The sequence below is a fragment of the Mauremys reevesii genome, linkage group 1 (assembly GCF_016161935.1).
Source record: "Mauremys reevesii isolate NIE-2019 linkage group 1, ASM1616193v1, whole genome shotgun sequence".
Classification (NCBI taxonomy): domain Eukaryota; kingdom Metazoa; phylum Chordata; order Testudines; family Geoemydidae; genus Mauremys; species Mauremys reevesii.
This window is the reverse complement of record NC_052623.1, coordinates 214,691,362-214,707,598: the sequence shown is the minus strand read 5'-3', so window position 1 is coordinate 214,707,598 and position 16,237 is coordinate 214,691,362. Positions and strand designations below refer to the sequence as shown.

The 16,237-nt window shown below is 46.9% G+C and overlaps 1 protein-coding gene across 2 annotated transcripts in view; it reads left to right on the top strand.

The window, feature by feature from the left end:
* The window catches only part of LOC120397395 (acrosin binding protein), a 61,876-nt gene that overhangs the window by 36,990 nt on the left and 8,649 nt on the right, over positions 1-16,237 (top strand). For both annotated transcript variants that reach the window (XM_039523159.1, XM_039523169.1), the window contains exon 5: positions 151-598. In XM_039523159.1, the coding sequence (XP_039379093.1) occupies positions 151-598 (448 nt within the window). The remainder of the gene's footprint in view (positions 1-150; positions 599-16,237) is intronic.

Sequence of the window (16,237 nt, the reverse complement as noted above, 5' to 3'; positions counted from 1 at the left end):
AAGCTAAGGGAACATGAATCTGAAAGAGGCCTAGCTGGACAGGGTGTGTGTGTGTGTGTGTGTGTGTGTGTGTGTGTGTGTTACACTCCCAAGAAGTGAGGGTGAGAATCAGTCCCTTCTTCACTTGCTCTCTGTCTGCTCTTCCCCCAGCGCTGGGTCAGGCAGACCCCAGACCCATGAGTCAGACTGCCCTGCTGCATCCTGACATCCGCCTCCACTCCAATGTCAACACTATTCTGAAATATGCCTATGCTGTCTCGGGCCAGGAACCAGTGATCAGGAGGCACACCCCAGATGTGCCGACCCAGAGAAGTCTCAAGCCTGGAGGGGACACAGAGCTGGCAGGCCCCCTGCAAGTCGAGCCAGTCACAGCCACCCCTGAAACTTCCCCGTCAGCCATGAAACCCAGTATCAAGACTGGAAGGGCCACAGAGCAGCACATGCAGAAGAGCATCCAGCAGCTGATCAACTCAGCTCTCTCCTTGGAGGGCTCTCCGGAGATCGAGACCACACAGGTGCCCCTAAGCACTGCACCAGATTGGAAGGGCTCATTCAGCAGTGCCCAGGAAGGGATCCCAGATGCAAGCAGCAGTGGCAGGTAAGGTTAAAAAACAAACAAACAAAAAAAACAGCTCACAAGTGGGTCAGGGCAGGTACGGCAGCTCAGCTGACCCCAAACATGCACACCCTGCACACACACCCACAGTGGGCATTTCTACGCTGGAGCTAGTAGGTGTAATTCCCAGCACAGGTAGACAGATTCACATTAGCTTGGATTGAGTTCATGCCGACAGAAGCAATGTAGATGTCATGAGTGGTGGCAGGGGCTCGCTACCTAAGTAGGTGCCTAGCATCACAGACAGGTACACTTGCACTGCCGTGGCTTCACCCTATTGTTAGCATGCTGGCTCGATCAGAGCTAACATGGGTATGTCCCTCGAACTAGGAATTACTCTTTCCAGTTCCATAGTAGACACACCCAGTGAGCGCCTCACAGACACATGCACAAAGAGCCCCCCCGTCCCCCACAGTCATGTATGTGCACAGTGAGCTCCCCACAAACATGGCCCCCCCAGTCATATACATGCATGGTGGGGCCCCACAAACACCCTCCTACACCCACAGTGAGCTCCCCACAACCCCCTCCTGTGCAACACCCTCTCCATCATGCAGGTGCACGGTGAGCTCCCTATACCTCCACCCACACTGTCATGCATGTGTACGGTGAGCTTCCTCACACACGCAGATCAGTTATTCAGTTCAATTCAGTGAGATTTGGTTGGCAGAACAAGCTATACAAGTGTGGTCAAAGTATAAAGAAAAGACAGTCTCCCCAGATATCTGCCTGAGGCAGGTAAGATGCACTCAGGATGGGGCTACATGCTGTGTTTGAGGCTTGCTTCTGTGTGTGTTTGTTATTCCTGTTCATTCCTGATCTAGTGGCAGATTGCTACATTGTGTGCTGCTATCTTTGCCATTTCTCTCCTTTTCTCCCTGGGTCAGGCCCAGTTTTTCCTTATCACTTTTTGACAAAAAGTCTGTTCTGATTCTTGACAATTTGTGGAAATATCTTTCTTGCATTTCCTCTTGTTTGGGGCATTGGAGTGGCAGGAGCCTCTCTGTCTCAATGGCTCCTCTCCCATTAGGTGCTCAGTCACTTCCTTTCTGGGTTTAGACCCTGCTTTGCACCTCCCCATTTCCATAGCTGTCGTACGGTCACTTATTCTGTATTTGGTGAGATTCTGTATTAGTTTGCCGCATTTCACAGGGGTGAGGTAGTCAGCTCATATGATATTCTCTAGAGGGACCTGTCGCAGTCTAGCTTGTTCCTATTTGTTTTTCCTAGTGACTCATATGTCGGTATTTTACGTGCTGGTCTAGTTGTTACGCTTATAAGAAGCACATGGAATCTCTTAAAAGGGGATAAGGCAATACACCGCATTTATTGAGAGTACAATGTAAGCATTAAAATCAGCATATGCTTCCATTCTCTCTCTCACACACACACATACACCCCAAAAGGTTCTGCAGCTGGATCTTATAGTTACCAATCCTTAGTGTTGCTCGGTCAGTTCCAGTGGCCAGCTGAAACTGCACACGAGGGAGTGGGAGCTGGGTCTCTGTCGAAGGCATTCAAAGCTCCAATGATGATGGAGAACAAACCCAAAGTCCCATGGCAATACACCCTTCTTTTATAGTAATAAGTTCCCATACAAGTCTATGGACCTTGCTCTATCAGACCGGAGCTGTCAGTCATGAGGTATTCAAGGTTGCTCTTAATTAGCATTATTTGGAGTTGTTACTGGGAGGATCCACAGCTATTTTGTATCTCATTCCTCAGGCTCAACTCCTGCTGTGTATGCCTTTGCTTCAGGGTTGTCAATCTGCCATCTGGGTGATTCTGATAATAATGTTGGTGCCTCGCGACTCCTCCACTCCACTCTTGACCATCCGGCCCAGCTGTCTCGTCTCAGTTAATTAGTATAACACACATTCTTCACTCACACACCAAACAGTAAATAAGGCAGTAATTACAGGCATAAAATTTCTGTCCTTCTAAGAACAATCATGAATACAATCAGCAAAGAATAAACTCAGAATAATTTCTTCTCACCAATTCAAAGCTAGCAAAATGGAGTATAAAGCAAAATAAGCAGAACGGAGTACAATTTACTTGAGACAATATCTTTTGGCCTACATTATATCTTGAGTCCTTTTCAGTTTTGACTAGACCTGTTTGCCCCACTGCTCAGGAAGCTGGGGTTGCTGAGCAGGGTGGGTGATGAGACACAGAAGTGGATCGTGTTTTCATTTGGATTTAATTTTGGATCCTCTAGTATTTTGTGGCTGAGGGATTTGCTGCTTTGGCTGAGGTGGTAGCAGGAGGTCACTAACCATCTCTGTATGTTGGTTAGTAGGGAGGTCAGATCAGTTCTACCTGCTCTGCTGTTGCTGCATGGAGTTCCCATGCACAGGAGGATTTGTTTGCTGAGCTGCACATGAAAGGTTTCTACTGCAGTTTTATTTCAGTCACTGTAGTCAGCTATTAAAGTTGGGCCCCAGATTTCATTCCCAAATAGCAGAATGGGTTGGATTATACCATCAAATGTTACAGTGATTTTATTGGTGTGTTATATCTACTTAGCAGTTTCTTCATGTCATAGAAAGCCTTTCTAGCCAATTAGAAGCTCCCTCATGCATTTATTACAAGACTAAGATATGTGTGACTTAGGGTGTGTCCAATGATCATGTTTCTGTAATAAAATATTACTTTGTTTTAGATGTTTTGGGACTGTATCTGAAATACGATGAACTGGTTTTTTTTTCCAATTTGACCTGTGGGGCCCATGTATTACAGTAGGTTTATGGGAGGTATAAGTTTCTTAAGAGATCATCTTATATGACCAGGATTACAAGAGTGCTCCATGTATGTATGTATGTATGTATGTAAATTGTTAAGGTGCTCAAGAATATGCAGCATTTGTTCCTGGGGCTTGTAGGACCAATAAGACTTCTTGCTATGCATTGCAAATGGCTTCTTGTGTGCAGCTCCTTACAGCAGCTTTTCACATGGTGTCAGAAGTAAAATATTTTCACTACTTCAATTCTTTGTTGGGGACTGATCTGAGGCAATGAGGTCCAGATCCTCAATGGTATTTAAGCTTCTAAATTAAAAGCCTTAAATACTCATTACTTTTAAATGTTTGAGGTTGGCAATATTATATATGAGAGGTATATTTTATGGATTCCAAGGCCAGAAGGGACCATTGTGATCATCTAGTCTGGCCTCCTGTATAACACAGGCCAGAGAACTGCCCCTAAATAATTGCTAGAACACACATTTTAGAAAATTATCCAATCTGGATTTAAAAATTGTCTGTGATTCAGGCTACGATTTTCTCAAGGAGGGCACGGAAGTCACGGAATCCACGTGACTTCCAGAGACCTCTGTGACTTCAGGCTGTGATGGCCAGGAGCTGCAGGATTCCCCCGCTGCCTATGGCAGCTGGGAACTGCGGGGTACCCCTGCTGTCCCTGAGCTCCAAGCCACCGTGGGCAGTGGTGGTACCCTGGAGCTCCTGGCTGCTGCGGGTGGCGGGGGTGTCCTGGAGCTCTGAGCTGCTGCGGGCAATGGGGGTGCCATGAGGTTCCTGGCCACTGCAGGTGGTGGGGGTGCCCAGGAGCTCCCAGCTGCTGTGGGCGGCGAGGGCCGCCTGCAGTTCCTGGCTGCTGCAGGTAGCTGCACTTCCTGGCTGCTCTGAGCTGTGGGCGGCAGGGGACCCCAAAATCCACCAGCCAACAGGAGTGGGGGGACCTGAGCTGGGGTCTCCTGGGGGCAGTGTGGGGACCCCACAATTGCCCATTTGGTCATTCATATTTTTAGTAAAAGTCAGGACTTCCATTAATTTTTCTTTATTGCCCGTGATCCGTTTGTGACTTTTACTAAAAATACCCAAAGCTCTTAGTTTTATCTGTGATGGAGAATCCACCAGGAGCCTTGGTAAATTGTTCCAGTGATTGGTTATTCTCACTATTAAAAATATATGCCTTATTTCCAGTCTGAATTTGTTAAGCTTCAACTTATTACCTTCCTTTAACTGTTGGATCAAGTTACTTTTCTTTGCTAAGTATGGAGCATATGAAGAGCCCATTATTAAATATTTCTTCCCCCATGTATGTACTTATAGACTATGATCAAGTAGCCCCTTATTCTTCTCTTTGTTAATATAAATACATTGAGCTCTTTCAGTGCATAAAACATATTTTTTAATCCTTTAATTATCCTTGTGGCTCTTCTCTGAACCCTCTCCAATTTATCAACATTCTTCTTGAACTATGAACACCAGAACTGGACACAGCATTCCAGCATCAGTTGCACCAGTGCCAAAAACAGAGGTAAAATAGCCTCTAATACTCCTACTCAAGATTCACCTGTTTATGCATCTCAGGATTGCAATAACCCTTTTGGCCACAGTGTCACACTGGGAGCTCATGTTTATCTGATTTTCTACCACAACCTCCAAATCTTGTTCAGAATCACTGCTTCCCATAAGTATGGCCTACGTTCTTTGTTCCTAGATGGATACTGTGACTGGGGTCCTAGCTGTGGTCACTCAATTAGGGTGGACTGCAAAGAATCATAGAATATCAGGTTTGGAAGGGACCTCAGGAGGTCATCTAGTCCAACCCCCTGCTCAAAGCAGGACCAATCTCCAGACAGATTTTTGCCCCAGATCCCTAAATGGCCCCCTCAAGGATTGAGCTCATAACCCTGGGTTAAGCAGGCCAATGCTCAAACCACTGAGCTATCCCCACCCCCAAAAAGCTGGTGGATATTCCAATGCTTAGATTTACCAAGCCAGCAGAAAACAGCTTCTTTATTACCTCACTGGTTACTCAACCGCCCAAACAACACAGTGATCGAGCCTTAGGACTCCAGCCAGGTACTCATGTCAAATATGATGATTTCTGAAAATCTTATTTCATCATATAAAAGAAAAGGTTCTACCAATCCCAAAGGATCGGACACATTACCTCCCAGGTTAATGAATGTTTCAGATCTTACCCAACTACACACCACAGCCAATTCTTATTAACTAAACTAAACTTTATTAAAAAAAACAAGAGAATATGATTAAAAGATCAATATACATACAGACATGACTTCAATTCATTGAGGTTCAGATTCACAGCAGAGATAGTGAGCTTTGTAGTTGCAAAGAGTTCTTTCAGAAATAGTTCATAGGTTATAGTCCAATGTCCAAATCTCGTATTCAGGGCGTACCAGCATAACTGGGACCTCAGTCTTGCAACTCAAACTTCCCCTGATGTAGCCTGAGCAGATCTGAGATGACAGAATCAGGATCCAAGGATCTTTTATACAGTTTCATGTTTTTTGACAAGTTGGAGTTGCTCAGGGAACAAAAGGTAATTAGGATGACTTTGAAGGAGGTCCATCATTGGTACTGTGATGAAGCAAGGCCGGATGGCTACAGGAAAGTACTGAGGAGCAGGTATGTTAGCTCCAGGCTAAGCAAATCCCTACTACCATGGGAACCAAAATGGCAGTTGCTCCAGGCTAATCCAGGCACCTGGAGCCAATTAAGAACTTTCTAGAAGGCACCGGAGAGAGCTACATTGATTGGAGCACCTGCAGCCAATCAGGACAGGCTAATCAAGGCACCTGGTATAAAAAGGGGAGCTCACTCTAGTCTAGGGAGGAGGAGCCAGAGGAAAGAAGTGTGCATGAGGAGCTGGGAGCAAGAGACACAAGGAACTAAGAACTGAGAGGGGGTACTACTGGAGGATTGAGGAAAACACCATACAATCAAGCAGCATCAGACACCAGGAGGATCCTGTGGTGAGGATAAAGAAGGTGTTTGAAGGAGGCTATGGGGAAGTAGCCCAGGGAGCTGTAGCGGTCAAGCAGCAGTTACAAGTAGCACTATAGAGACTGCTGCAATTCACAGGGCCCTGGGCTGGAACCCGGAGTAGAGGGCGGGCCTGGGTTCCCCCCTAGCCCCGCTACTACTAATCAGACATAGGAGTAGTTGATCCAGACTATGGGTTTCATCCAAGGGGAAAACCACTGAGGGGAAGAAATCCGCCAATAAGCGCAGGACCTACTAGAGGAAAGGAGGAACTTTGCCACAGTACTTAGCTATACGAATTAACACAAGGCCATTTGCTTGTTCCTCCACCATTCACACTACAGGGTTCTTTATTTTGTAGGATGTTTAACCCTTTCTAGCCATTACCACAGATGCATTTACATTTAGCTATATTAAAACATGTATTGTTTGCTTGCACTCAGCTTACCAAGTGATCCAGATCACCCTGTATCAGTGACCTGTTCTCTTCAGTATTTACCACTCCTTGAATTTTTGTCATCTGCAAACTTTGTCAGTAATAATTTTGTTTTCTTCCAGCCAGGGCCAGATTAAGACCTTCAGAGGCCCTAAGCACTGAAAAGATTATGGTGCCCCCCCATATGTAATTCAAAATAAAAACAATACTATACTTTAAATTTTTTATTTTTCGAAATGACACAAAACTTACATGTATGCTGAAATTAAAATAGCTTCTTTCTAGATTTTCGATCTAGTCCAATCCCCTGCTCAAAGCAGGACCAATACCAACTAAATCATCCCAACCAGGGCTTTGTCAAGCTGGGCCTTAAAAACCTCTAAGGACGGAGATTCCACCCCCTCCTTAGGTAACCTATTCCAGTGCTTCACCACCCTCCTAGTGAAATAGCGTTTCCTAATATCCAACCTAGACCTCCCGCACTGCAACTTGAGACCATTACTCCTTGTTCTGTCATCTGCTACCACTGCTACCTCTTTGGAACTATCCTTCAGGTAGTCGAAAGCAGCTATCAAATCCCCCCTCACTCTTCTCTTCAGACTAAATAACCCCAGTTCTCTCAGCCTCTCCTCATAAGTCATATGTCCCAGCCCCCTAATCATTTTCATTGCCCTCCGCTGGACTCTCTCCAATTTGTCCACATCCCTTCTGTAGTGGGGGGACCAAAACTGAATGCAATACTCCAGGTATGGCCTCACCAGTGTCGAATAGAGGGGAATAATAATCTTCCCTCGATCGGCTGGCAATGCTCCTATTAATATAGCCCAATATGCTGTTGGCCTTCTTGGCAACAAGGGCACATTGTTGACTCAAATCCAGCTTCTCGTCCACTGTAATCCCCAGGTTCTTTTCTGCAGAACAGCTGCTTAGCCAATCGGTCCCCAGCCTGTAGCTGTGCATGGGATTCTTCCTTCTTAAGTGTAGGTCTGTTCACTTGTCCTTGTTGAACCTCATCAGATTTCTTTTGGTCCTATCCTCCAATTTGTCTAGTATCAGAGGGGTAGCCGTGTTAGTCTGGTTCTGTAGAAGCAGCAAAGAATCCTGTGGCACCTTATAGACTAACAGACGTTTTGCAGCATGAGCTTTCGTGGGTGAATAACCACTTCTTCGGATGCAAGCAGTGGAAATTTCCAGGGGCAGGTGTATATATAAGCAAGCAAAAAGCAAGCTAGAGATAACGAGGTTAGATCAATCAGGGAGGATGAGGCCCTGTTCCAGCAGCTGAGGTGTGAAAACCAAGGGAGGAGAAACTGGTTCTGTAATTGGCAAGCCATTCACAGTCTTTGTTTAGTCCTGAGCTGATGGTGTTAAATTTGCAGATGAACTGGAGCTCAGCAGTTTCTCTTTGAAGTCTGGTCCTAAAGTTTTTTTGCTGTAGGATGGCCACCTTAAAATCTGCAATTTGTCTAGGTCACTCTGAACCCTATCCCTGCTCTCCAGTTTATCTACCTCTCCCCACATCTTAGTGTCATCTGCAAACTTGCTGAGGGTGCAATTAATCCCATCATCCAGATCATTAATAAAGATGCTGAACAAAACCGGCCTCAGGACTGACCCCTGTGGCACTCTGCTTGATACCGGCTGCCAACTAGCCATCAAGCCGTTGATCACTACCTGTTGAGCCCACAATCTAGCCAGCTTTCTGTCCACCTTATAGTCCGTTCATCCAATCAAAAGCTTTGCTAAAGTCAAGATATGTCACATCCACTACTTTCCCCATATCCACAGAGCCAATTATCTCATCATAGAAGGCAATCAGATTGGTCAGGCATGACTTGCCCTTGGTGAATCCATGTTGACTGTTCCTGATCACCTTCCTCTCCTCCAAGTGCTTCAGAATGGATTACTTGAGGACCTGCTCTGTGATTTTGCCGGGCACTGAAGTGAGGCTGACCTTTCTGTAGTTCCCTGGGTTCTCTTTCTTCCCTTTTCAAAATATGGGCACTATATTTGCCTTTTCCAATCGTCCGTGATCTCCCCTAATCGCCATGAGTTTTCAAAGATAATGGCTCTGCAATCACATCAGCCAACTCCCTCAGCACCCTTGGATGCATTAGATCTGGACCCATGGACTTGTGCATGTCCAGCTTTTCTAAATAGTCCTTAACCTGTTCTTTCATACTGAAGGCCGCTTATCTCCCCCACCCCATACTGTGCTGCCCAGTGCAGCAGTCTGGGAGCTGACCTTGTCTGTGTAGACCGAGGCAAAAGAAGCATTGAGTGCTTCAGCTTTTTCCACATCATCTGTCACTAGGTTGCCTCCCTCATTCAGTAAGGGTCCCACACTTTCCCTGACCACCTTCTTGTTGCTAACATACCTGTAGAAACCCTACTTGTTACCCTTCACATTCCTTGCTAGCTGCAACTCCAATTGTGCCTTGGTCTTCCTGATTACATCCCTGCATGCTCGAGCAATATTTTTATACTCCTCCCTAGTCATCTGTCCAAATTTCCACTTCTTGTAAGTTTCTTTTTTGAGTTTAAGCTCACCAAAGATTTCACTGTTAAGCCAAGCTGGTCGCCTGCCATATATGCTATTCTTTCTGCACTTCCGGATGGTTTGTTCCTGCGCCCCCATTAGCTTTCTTCCAGTCTTCGGGTATTTCCACAAGTTTCAAGACTTACTGAAAATCGACATTAGTAGTCCAGCAAGCCTCTGCAGCCAGCTCTTTTAAAATTCTTGGATGTAAGTTATCCAGAATTGCTGATTTAAAAATGTCTAAACTTTATTGCCTGCTATTTAACATTCTCAGGAGATACTAGTGGAATGGAAACCATCGGTCTTTTTCCCAAATGCAGAACAGAAATCATTATTGAACACATCTGCCTTGTCTGCATTATTATCCTGCCTGACTGCACAGAGTTAAAGCAAAACAGGCTGTTAAGGGAGAAACCAACAGGAAATGAAACAATGGCAAAGATAAGACACCTAGAGGAAACAACTTCAGAGGAGTTCAATGGCTGGTCCGTGGATTGGGAAGTAAGTACCTACCTGACACCATTTAGGCTGGCATGGTTTATTCTTCCCAAGGCAAACAGTCTAGGATCAGAAAGGAGTCTAAACCTTAAACCTGCTGGCTTTGGGAAGAAGGGGACTGAGTGAGTTGTCAGCAGACTGAGGCTGGCACCCAGACTAACAGAGATACAGGCACTGCAGCAAGCAGGCTGAGGGCATGGCTACATTTGAGAGTTACCAGTGCGCTGTAACTCATGACACATCCACACTGGCAAGGCACATAGAGTGCTCTGACTGGTACTCCACCTCAGCAAGTGGAGCGCTGCAGCACCAGTGTGGACACCCTGGTCTGTTAATGCGCTCTGATTGGCCTTCAGAAGTGTCCCACAGTACCTGTTCTAGCCAAATCTGGTCATCACTTTGAACTCTACTGCCCTGCCCTCAGGTGATGAACCGTTTAAATTCTCTGGGAATTTTGAAAATCCCCTTCCTGTTTGCTCAGCCAGGCGTGGAGTGCTCTCAGCAAATCTTTCCAGGTAACCATGCCTCCACATGCCAGGTGATCCCCAGTATGGAGCAATGGCGAGGTGCTGGACCTCATCAGTGTTTGTGGGGAGGAAGCTGTCCAGTCCGAGCTGTGCTCCAGCTGTAGGAATTACGATACCTTTGGTCAGGTATCAATGGACATGATGGAAAGGGGCCATGACCGGGACACACTGCAGTGCAGGGTTAAAGTGAAGGAGCTGAGGAGTACCTACCACAAAGCCTGTGAGACAAACAGCTACTCCAGTGCTACCCCCGTGACCTGCCGTTTCTACAAAGAGCCGGACACGATACTTGGGGCCACCCCCCTCCACTCCAAGTACCACCGTGGACACTTCAGAGCCCAGTTCAACAAGGCAGGAGGAGGAGGAGGAGGAAAGCGGGAGTGAGGGTGCTGAGGAGGAGGAAGACACCCCAGAATCCCTAGATGCAGGCAGCCAGGAGCTGTTTTCAAGCCAGGAGGAAGGTAGCCAGTCGCGGTGGCCGGTGCTTGGGGAAGGACAAACACCAGAGGAGGTGCCCGGTAAGTGGCTTTTATTTTGGGAAGGAAGTTATTCGATGCGGGCTCTTGGGGCGAGGAGGGTTAGGGCTGCATGCATGCCTAGATGCGGAATAGGGCATTGATGTGCTCTCTTACATCACGGTAATCGGCCTCAGTGATCTCTTCAAAGGTCTCATCCAGAACTTGGGTAATGCGCTTGCTCAGGTTTCTTGGGAGAGCACTGTGGTCCTTGTCACAGTCAGGCTAACATGTCCATTCCACTGTGCCATGAGGGGCGAGGGGACCATTGCTGCGCACAGACAAGCTGCATATGGGCCAGGGTGGAAGCCGCATTATAGTAGAAGACCCTCCCTTGCTTCCCAGGTCTCCCTCAGCAGTGAGATATCTTCCAGGACAAACTCCTGTGGAAAATGTGGGGACAGGTTCAGTATAGGGGCCTTCTGCAGCTGTTAGCTCTCCTCAAGGCACAGAAACCCAGAGGACAGTACAGCCATGAAACAATCAGTCCCCCTTGACCCTGTGCTTACTCACCATTTGGGGGCTCCCGGGGGTTATGTGCGCTTGCTTTCGGATGGGCAAATTTGGTGTGAACAATGCTGCCTCTGTTAAGTGTTGCATTTTGTCTTTACAGATGCAACCTTGAGATCTCAGCCATCTGTCTTATCACCGGCCGAAAGACTGCAAAGAATTAGGAAGAGGCCACGTAGAAGCAAAGAGGACATGCTGCATGAAGTAATGCAGCAGTCACTTGACGAGAATCTAAAAGCGCAGGAGTGGAGGGAGAGTGAAAGGAGGATCTGCCAGCAGAATGAGGAGCGCCGGCACAAAAGCGCGGTGCTCCAGCAGCAAAGCATGGATTGGCTGATAAGCATAGTGGAGCACCAAGCGGACTCTATCCAGGCGCTGGTAGCCATGCAGGTGGAGCACTACTGCACCCGCCCCCCCGCAGCTCTTGTCCCAAAACTCTTTCCCTTGTGCCGCCATGTCACCTCCAATCCACTTTCCCCAACATCCAGGTTCTTACCACAACCAGCTGCCTCCAACACCAGTAGCTTCACCACCCAGCCCTGCAAACTACGACCCTTACTCACTGCACTCAACCCCCATCACCATGCAGCACAGCCATCCAGAAGTGCAGCACTCATTGCACAGCACTCCAGACAAGAAGGCTGAGTATGATAACAGGACAGATGCAAACCTGTGATTGTACCATTCACCACCACCCCCCTTGCCCTTTCTGTTTCCCAAGCAGTTGTGTTTCTTTTCAATAAATGGATTTTTTGGCTTTGAAAACATTATTTATTATTGCATAACGTAAAAGATACCTTAGCCCAGGAAAGCAACAGTCACTGCAAGTCAGCATAGCAAACACAGATTCCTACTAACATTGGAACCCCTGCACTTCACTCCCGTGCAGGGCACCAGACATTACTGTTGGCTTTCAGCCTCAAATTGCTCCCTCAAGGCATCCCTAATCCTTGCAGCCTTGTGCTGGGCCCCTCTAATAGCCCTGCTCTCTGGCTATTCAAATTCAGCCTCCAAGTGTTGAACCTCTGAGTTCCATGCCTAAGTGAATCGTTCACCCTTCCCTTCACAAACATTATGGAGGATACAGCACACGGATATAACCGCGGTGATGGTGTCATCAGCCAAGTCCAGCTTCCCATACAGAGAGCACCAGCAGCCATTGAAACAGCCAAAAGCACACCCCACAGCCATTCTGCACCGGCTCAGCCTGTTGTTGAACCGCTCCTTGCTGCTGTCAAGACTCCCTGCGTAGGGTTTCATGAGCCACGGCATTAAAGGGTAAATGGGGTCTCCAAGGATCACAATGGGCATTTTGACTTCCCCTACGGTGATCTTCTGGTCTGGGAAAAAAGTCTCAGCTTGCAGCTTCCTGAATAGGCCAGTGTTCCAAAAGATGCATGTGTCATGCACCTTTTCAGGCCAGCCTGCATTAATGTCAATGAAGCGCCCATGGTGCTCCACAAGCGCCTGGAGAACCATAGAGAAATACCCCTTCCGATTATCGTACTCAGAGGCTAGGTGGCTTGGTGCCAGTATTGGAATATGCGTCCCATCGATCACCCCTCTGCAGTTAGAGAAACCCATTTGTGCAAAGCCAGCCACAATGTCATGCATCCAGAGTCACTGTTCTTCTGAGCAGGATGCAATTAATGGCCCGGCAAACTTGCATCAACACGATTCCAACAGTCGACTTTCCCACTCCAAACTGGTTAGCGACCGATCGGTAGCTGTCTGGAGTTGCCAGCTTTCAGATTGCAATAGCCACCCGCTTCTCCACCAGCAGGGCAGCTCTCAATCTCATGTCCTTGTGCTGCAAGGTGGGGGTGAGCTCATCCACAGTCCCATGAAAGTGGCTTTTCTCATCCGAAAGTTCTGCAGCTACTGCTCATCATCCCAGACATGCATGACGATGTCATCCCACCACTCAGAGCTTGTTTCTCGAGCCCAAAAGTGGTATTCCACAGTGGTGAGCATGTCCATGAATGACACAAGCAATCTCGTGTTGTATGCATTACTTGAGTCGATATCGTCGGAGTCCCCACTGTCAGTTTGGATGTTTAGGAGTAACTCGACTGCCAAACGTTACGTGCTGGTGAGACTCGTCAGCATATTCCTCAGCAGTTCGGGCTCCATTCCTGCAAATCGAAAGGGAAGACAGAGCGCGCAGCACAAAAAACATTGAAAGATAGCGCCAAATGTGGACTGAAGCAGAGGGATTGCTGGGATGCGAAGTGATGCATCACGGGACGTTGGGACAGGACCCAGAATGCTCTGCACCCCCTGGCTTCTTCCCACAAGCCACAGCGCCAGAATGGGAAGAGGTGCTCTGTGGGATACCTGCCCATAATGCACCACTCCCAAAGCCGAGGCAAGTGCCGCAAATGTGGCCACGTGAGTGCGCTTGCTGCTGTCAGTGTGGACAGACTGGAGTGCTTTCCCTACTGCGCTCTCCGAAGGCTGGTTTAACTCCCAGCGCTCTACATCTGCAAGTGTAGCCATGACCTGACTCTCCCTGCCCAGACTGGGGAATAAGCTGGACCAATCTGAGCAATGGTTATGCCTAGGTAAGGAAATACGTGCATAGGAGTCTTTGCTGTTAGCCCATTCTCCTAAATGCTGTATTCCCTTTGGCAGCTAAATCACCGGTTCTCACAGGTGCCTGGAGAAAGAGGACTGAGGGGTGCCAAACCCAGCTCGGCCTGTTGTATTAACACAAGTAGTAAACGGGCTGCACCCCAGAGATCCAGCCCCAGAGTGGTTGGACCGCCGGTTTCCACGGAGAGAGGTGAGGGAAGCCAGGCTCGCTATCTGAAGGTTGAATTCAAGAGCAACTAAAAGGAGTCTAAAGCCCAGCTCTGTCTTCGCCAACACCCACTGCACTGAGGCCATGAACTATGAAGGAAAATTATGGTTTGCAAAACTAAAACTTCAGACATGACCCAGCTCTGACATTCCCATGTCAAACTGGCAGTTGCTCTACTTGCAAGGCAAAGATTACTGTAAAATTGCACAAGATAAATCACTCACATTACTGGAAAACAAACAACTCCAGGCTAAATCTCTCCAATGGCACATTAATTTAACCCCTGGGATGATTCATATTTGAAATACAGTAGAACCCCGTTATCTGACTCTCCATTTTCTGGCTCTTCGTATTAACCAAACGACCAGCTCACACTGGTCCAGAGCAGGTGATCTCTCATGTAGCCACTAGATGGCGCTGCAGACTCTCACTTTCCCATTCTTCAGATTATTCCAATTTTTGATTATCCGATCTGGCTCCGGTCCCAAATAGGTCCGATAAACAGGGTTCTGCTGTAATTGAAATGCCACAGGTGCCTCAGCAGAACCAGTGGGCTTTTGCCAATGACAGATGAAGCATTGCATTAAAGAGTCCCTATCATTGGGATGCTTTTACAGGCCTTGGACGCCTTCCTGGAGAATGGCCCTTGGAAATCAACCCGGGGTGAAACTGCAACAATGAGCATGACACAGAAAAGACGTTCCATTGAAGAAGATACTTTAAAAAACAGACTGACAATCTCATGGAGATGGAGTCTGAAAGAGAGTTGTGTCTAATAAATATGGTATCTGTATGAAAACCAAGCAAACTCTGCCTATGCACTGACCTTTTACTCCTCAAGAAAACTCGACAATGTTCCTGTTCTCATTTATCAACAATTGAAGGGATCCTGCCAAAGGCAAAGGTCTTTTCTTGTCCAAAGATGGTTTCTGGTACTAACACCTGGTGAAGAAAGCCCTCATCTGATGTCTTTCTGGACCCTTCTGGTCAGATCTAGATGGCTGTGAATGCCATGTGCCTTTCCTCTAGTGCTAGAAGCATACCAGAGATATGTGCTAGAGAGACCCAAGGGGGCTGATGTAATTGCAGATGACACCTTAGTGTTTGCTTGTGGAGACTCCCTCAAAGAGATTAATGCTGATCATGATCATGTACTGCTTTATAGTACATGTCAGTGAATCTCAAACTGAGTGGGGAAAAAAAATAGATCCTGCCTGTCAGCTATGTCGTATATCAGACACCTTCGAACAGCACAGGGCTTAAACCCAAGCCCTGAGACGGTCCAAGCCATGTGGGGCATTCCTTCTGCACAAATGTGCAAGATATACAGTAATTTGTGGGATTTGTTAATTCATAAACACACAGAGTTTAAGGTCAGAAGGGACCATTAGTTCATCCAGTCATTTTGTTGCAAAAGTATAGAAATGCTGGACTGGAAGGGCCCAAAAGAGACCATCTAGTACCCCCCCCCCCGCGCACACACACACACACACACACACACACACACACACACACGGAGGCAGGACTAAGTACACCTAGATCATTCCTGAGAGGTGTTAATGTGTCACAGGTCAGCAAATTTCACCCAGTTACTCCTTTATTGAGCCCTATAACTTTTTTGATTAAAGTATTCGATTAAAGTCTATCTTCAAGAAAAGCATCCAGCCCTGATCTGAAGACAGTAAGAGATGGAGAATCCACCACAGCTCTTGATAGTTTGTTCTAATGGTTAATCAATCTTACTGTTAAAAAACGGTGCCTTATTTCTGATTTGAAATTGTCTCGCTTCAATTTCCAGCCATTGGTTCTTGTTCTGCTTTTCTCTGCTAGATTTAAGAGCTCTTCAGTACCTGGTATTTTCTTCCCATGAAGGTACTGGATTTATACACTGTAATCAAGTCATCTCTTAATCTTCATTTGGATCAACTAAACAGATTAAGCTCTTTAAATTTCTCACTCTAAGGCATTTTCTTAAGTCCTTGAGTCAGTTTTGTGGCTCTTCTCTGCACACCCTCCAATTTTTCAACAACCTTTTTAT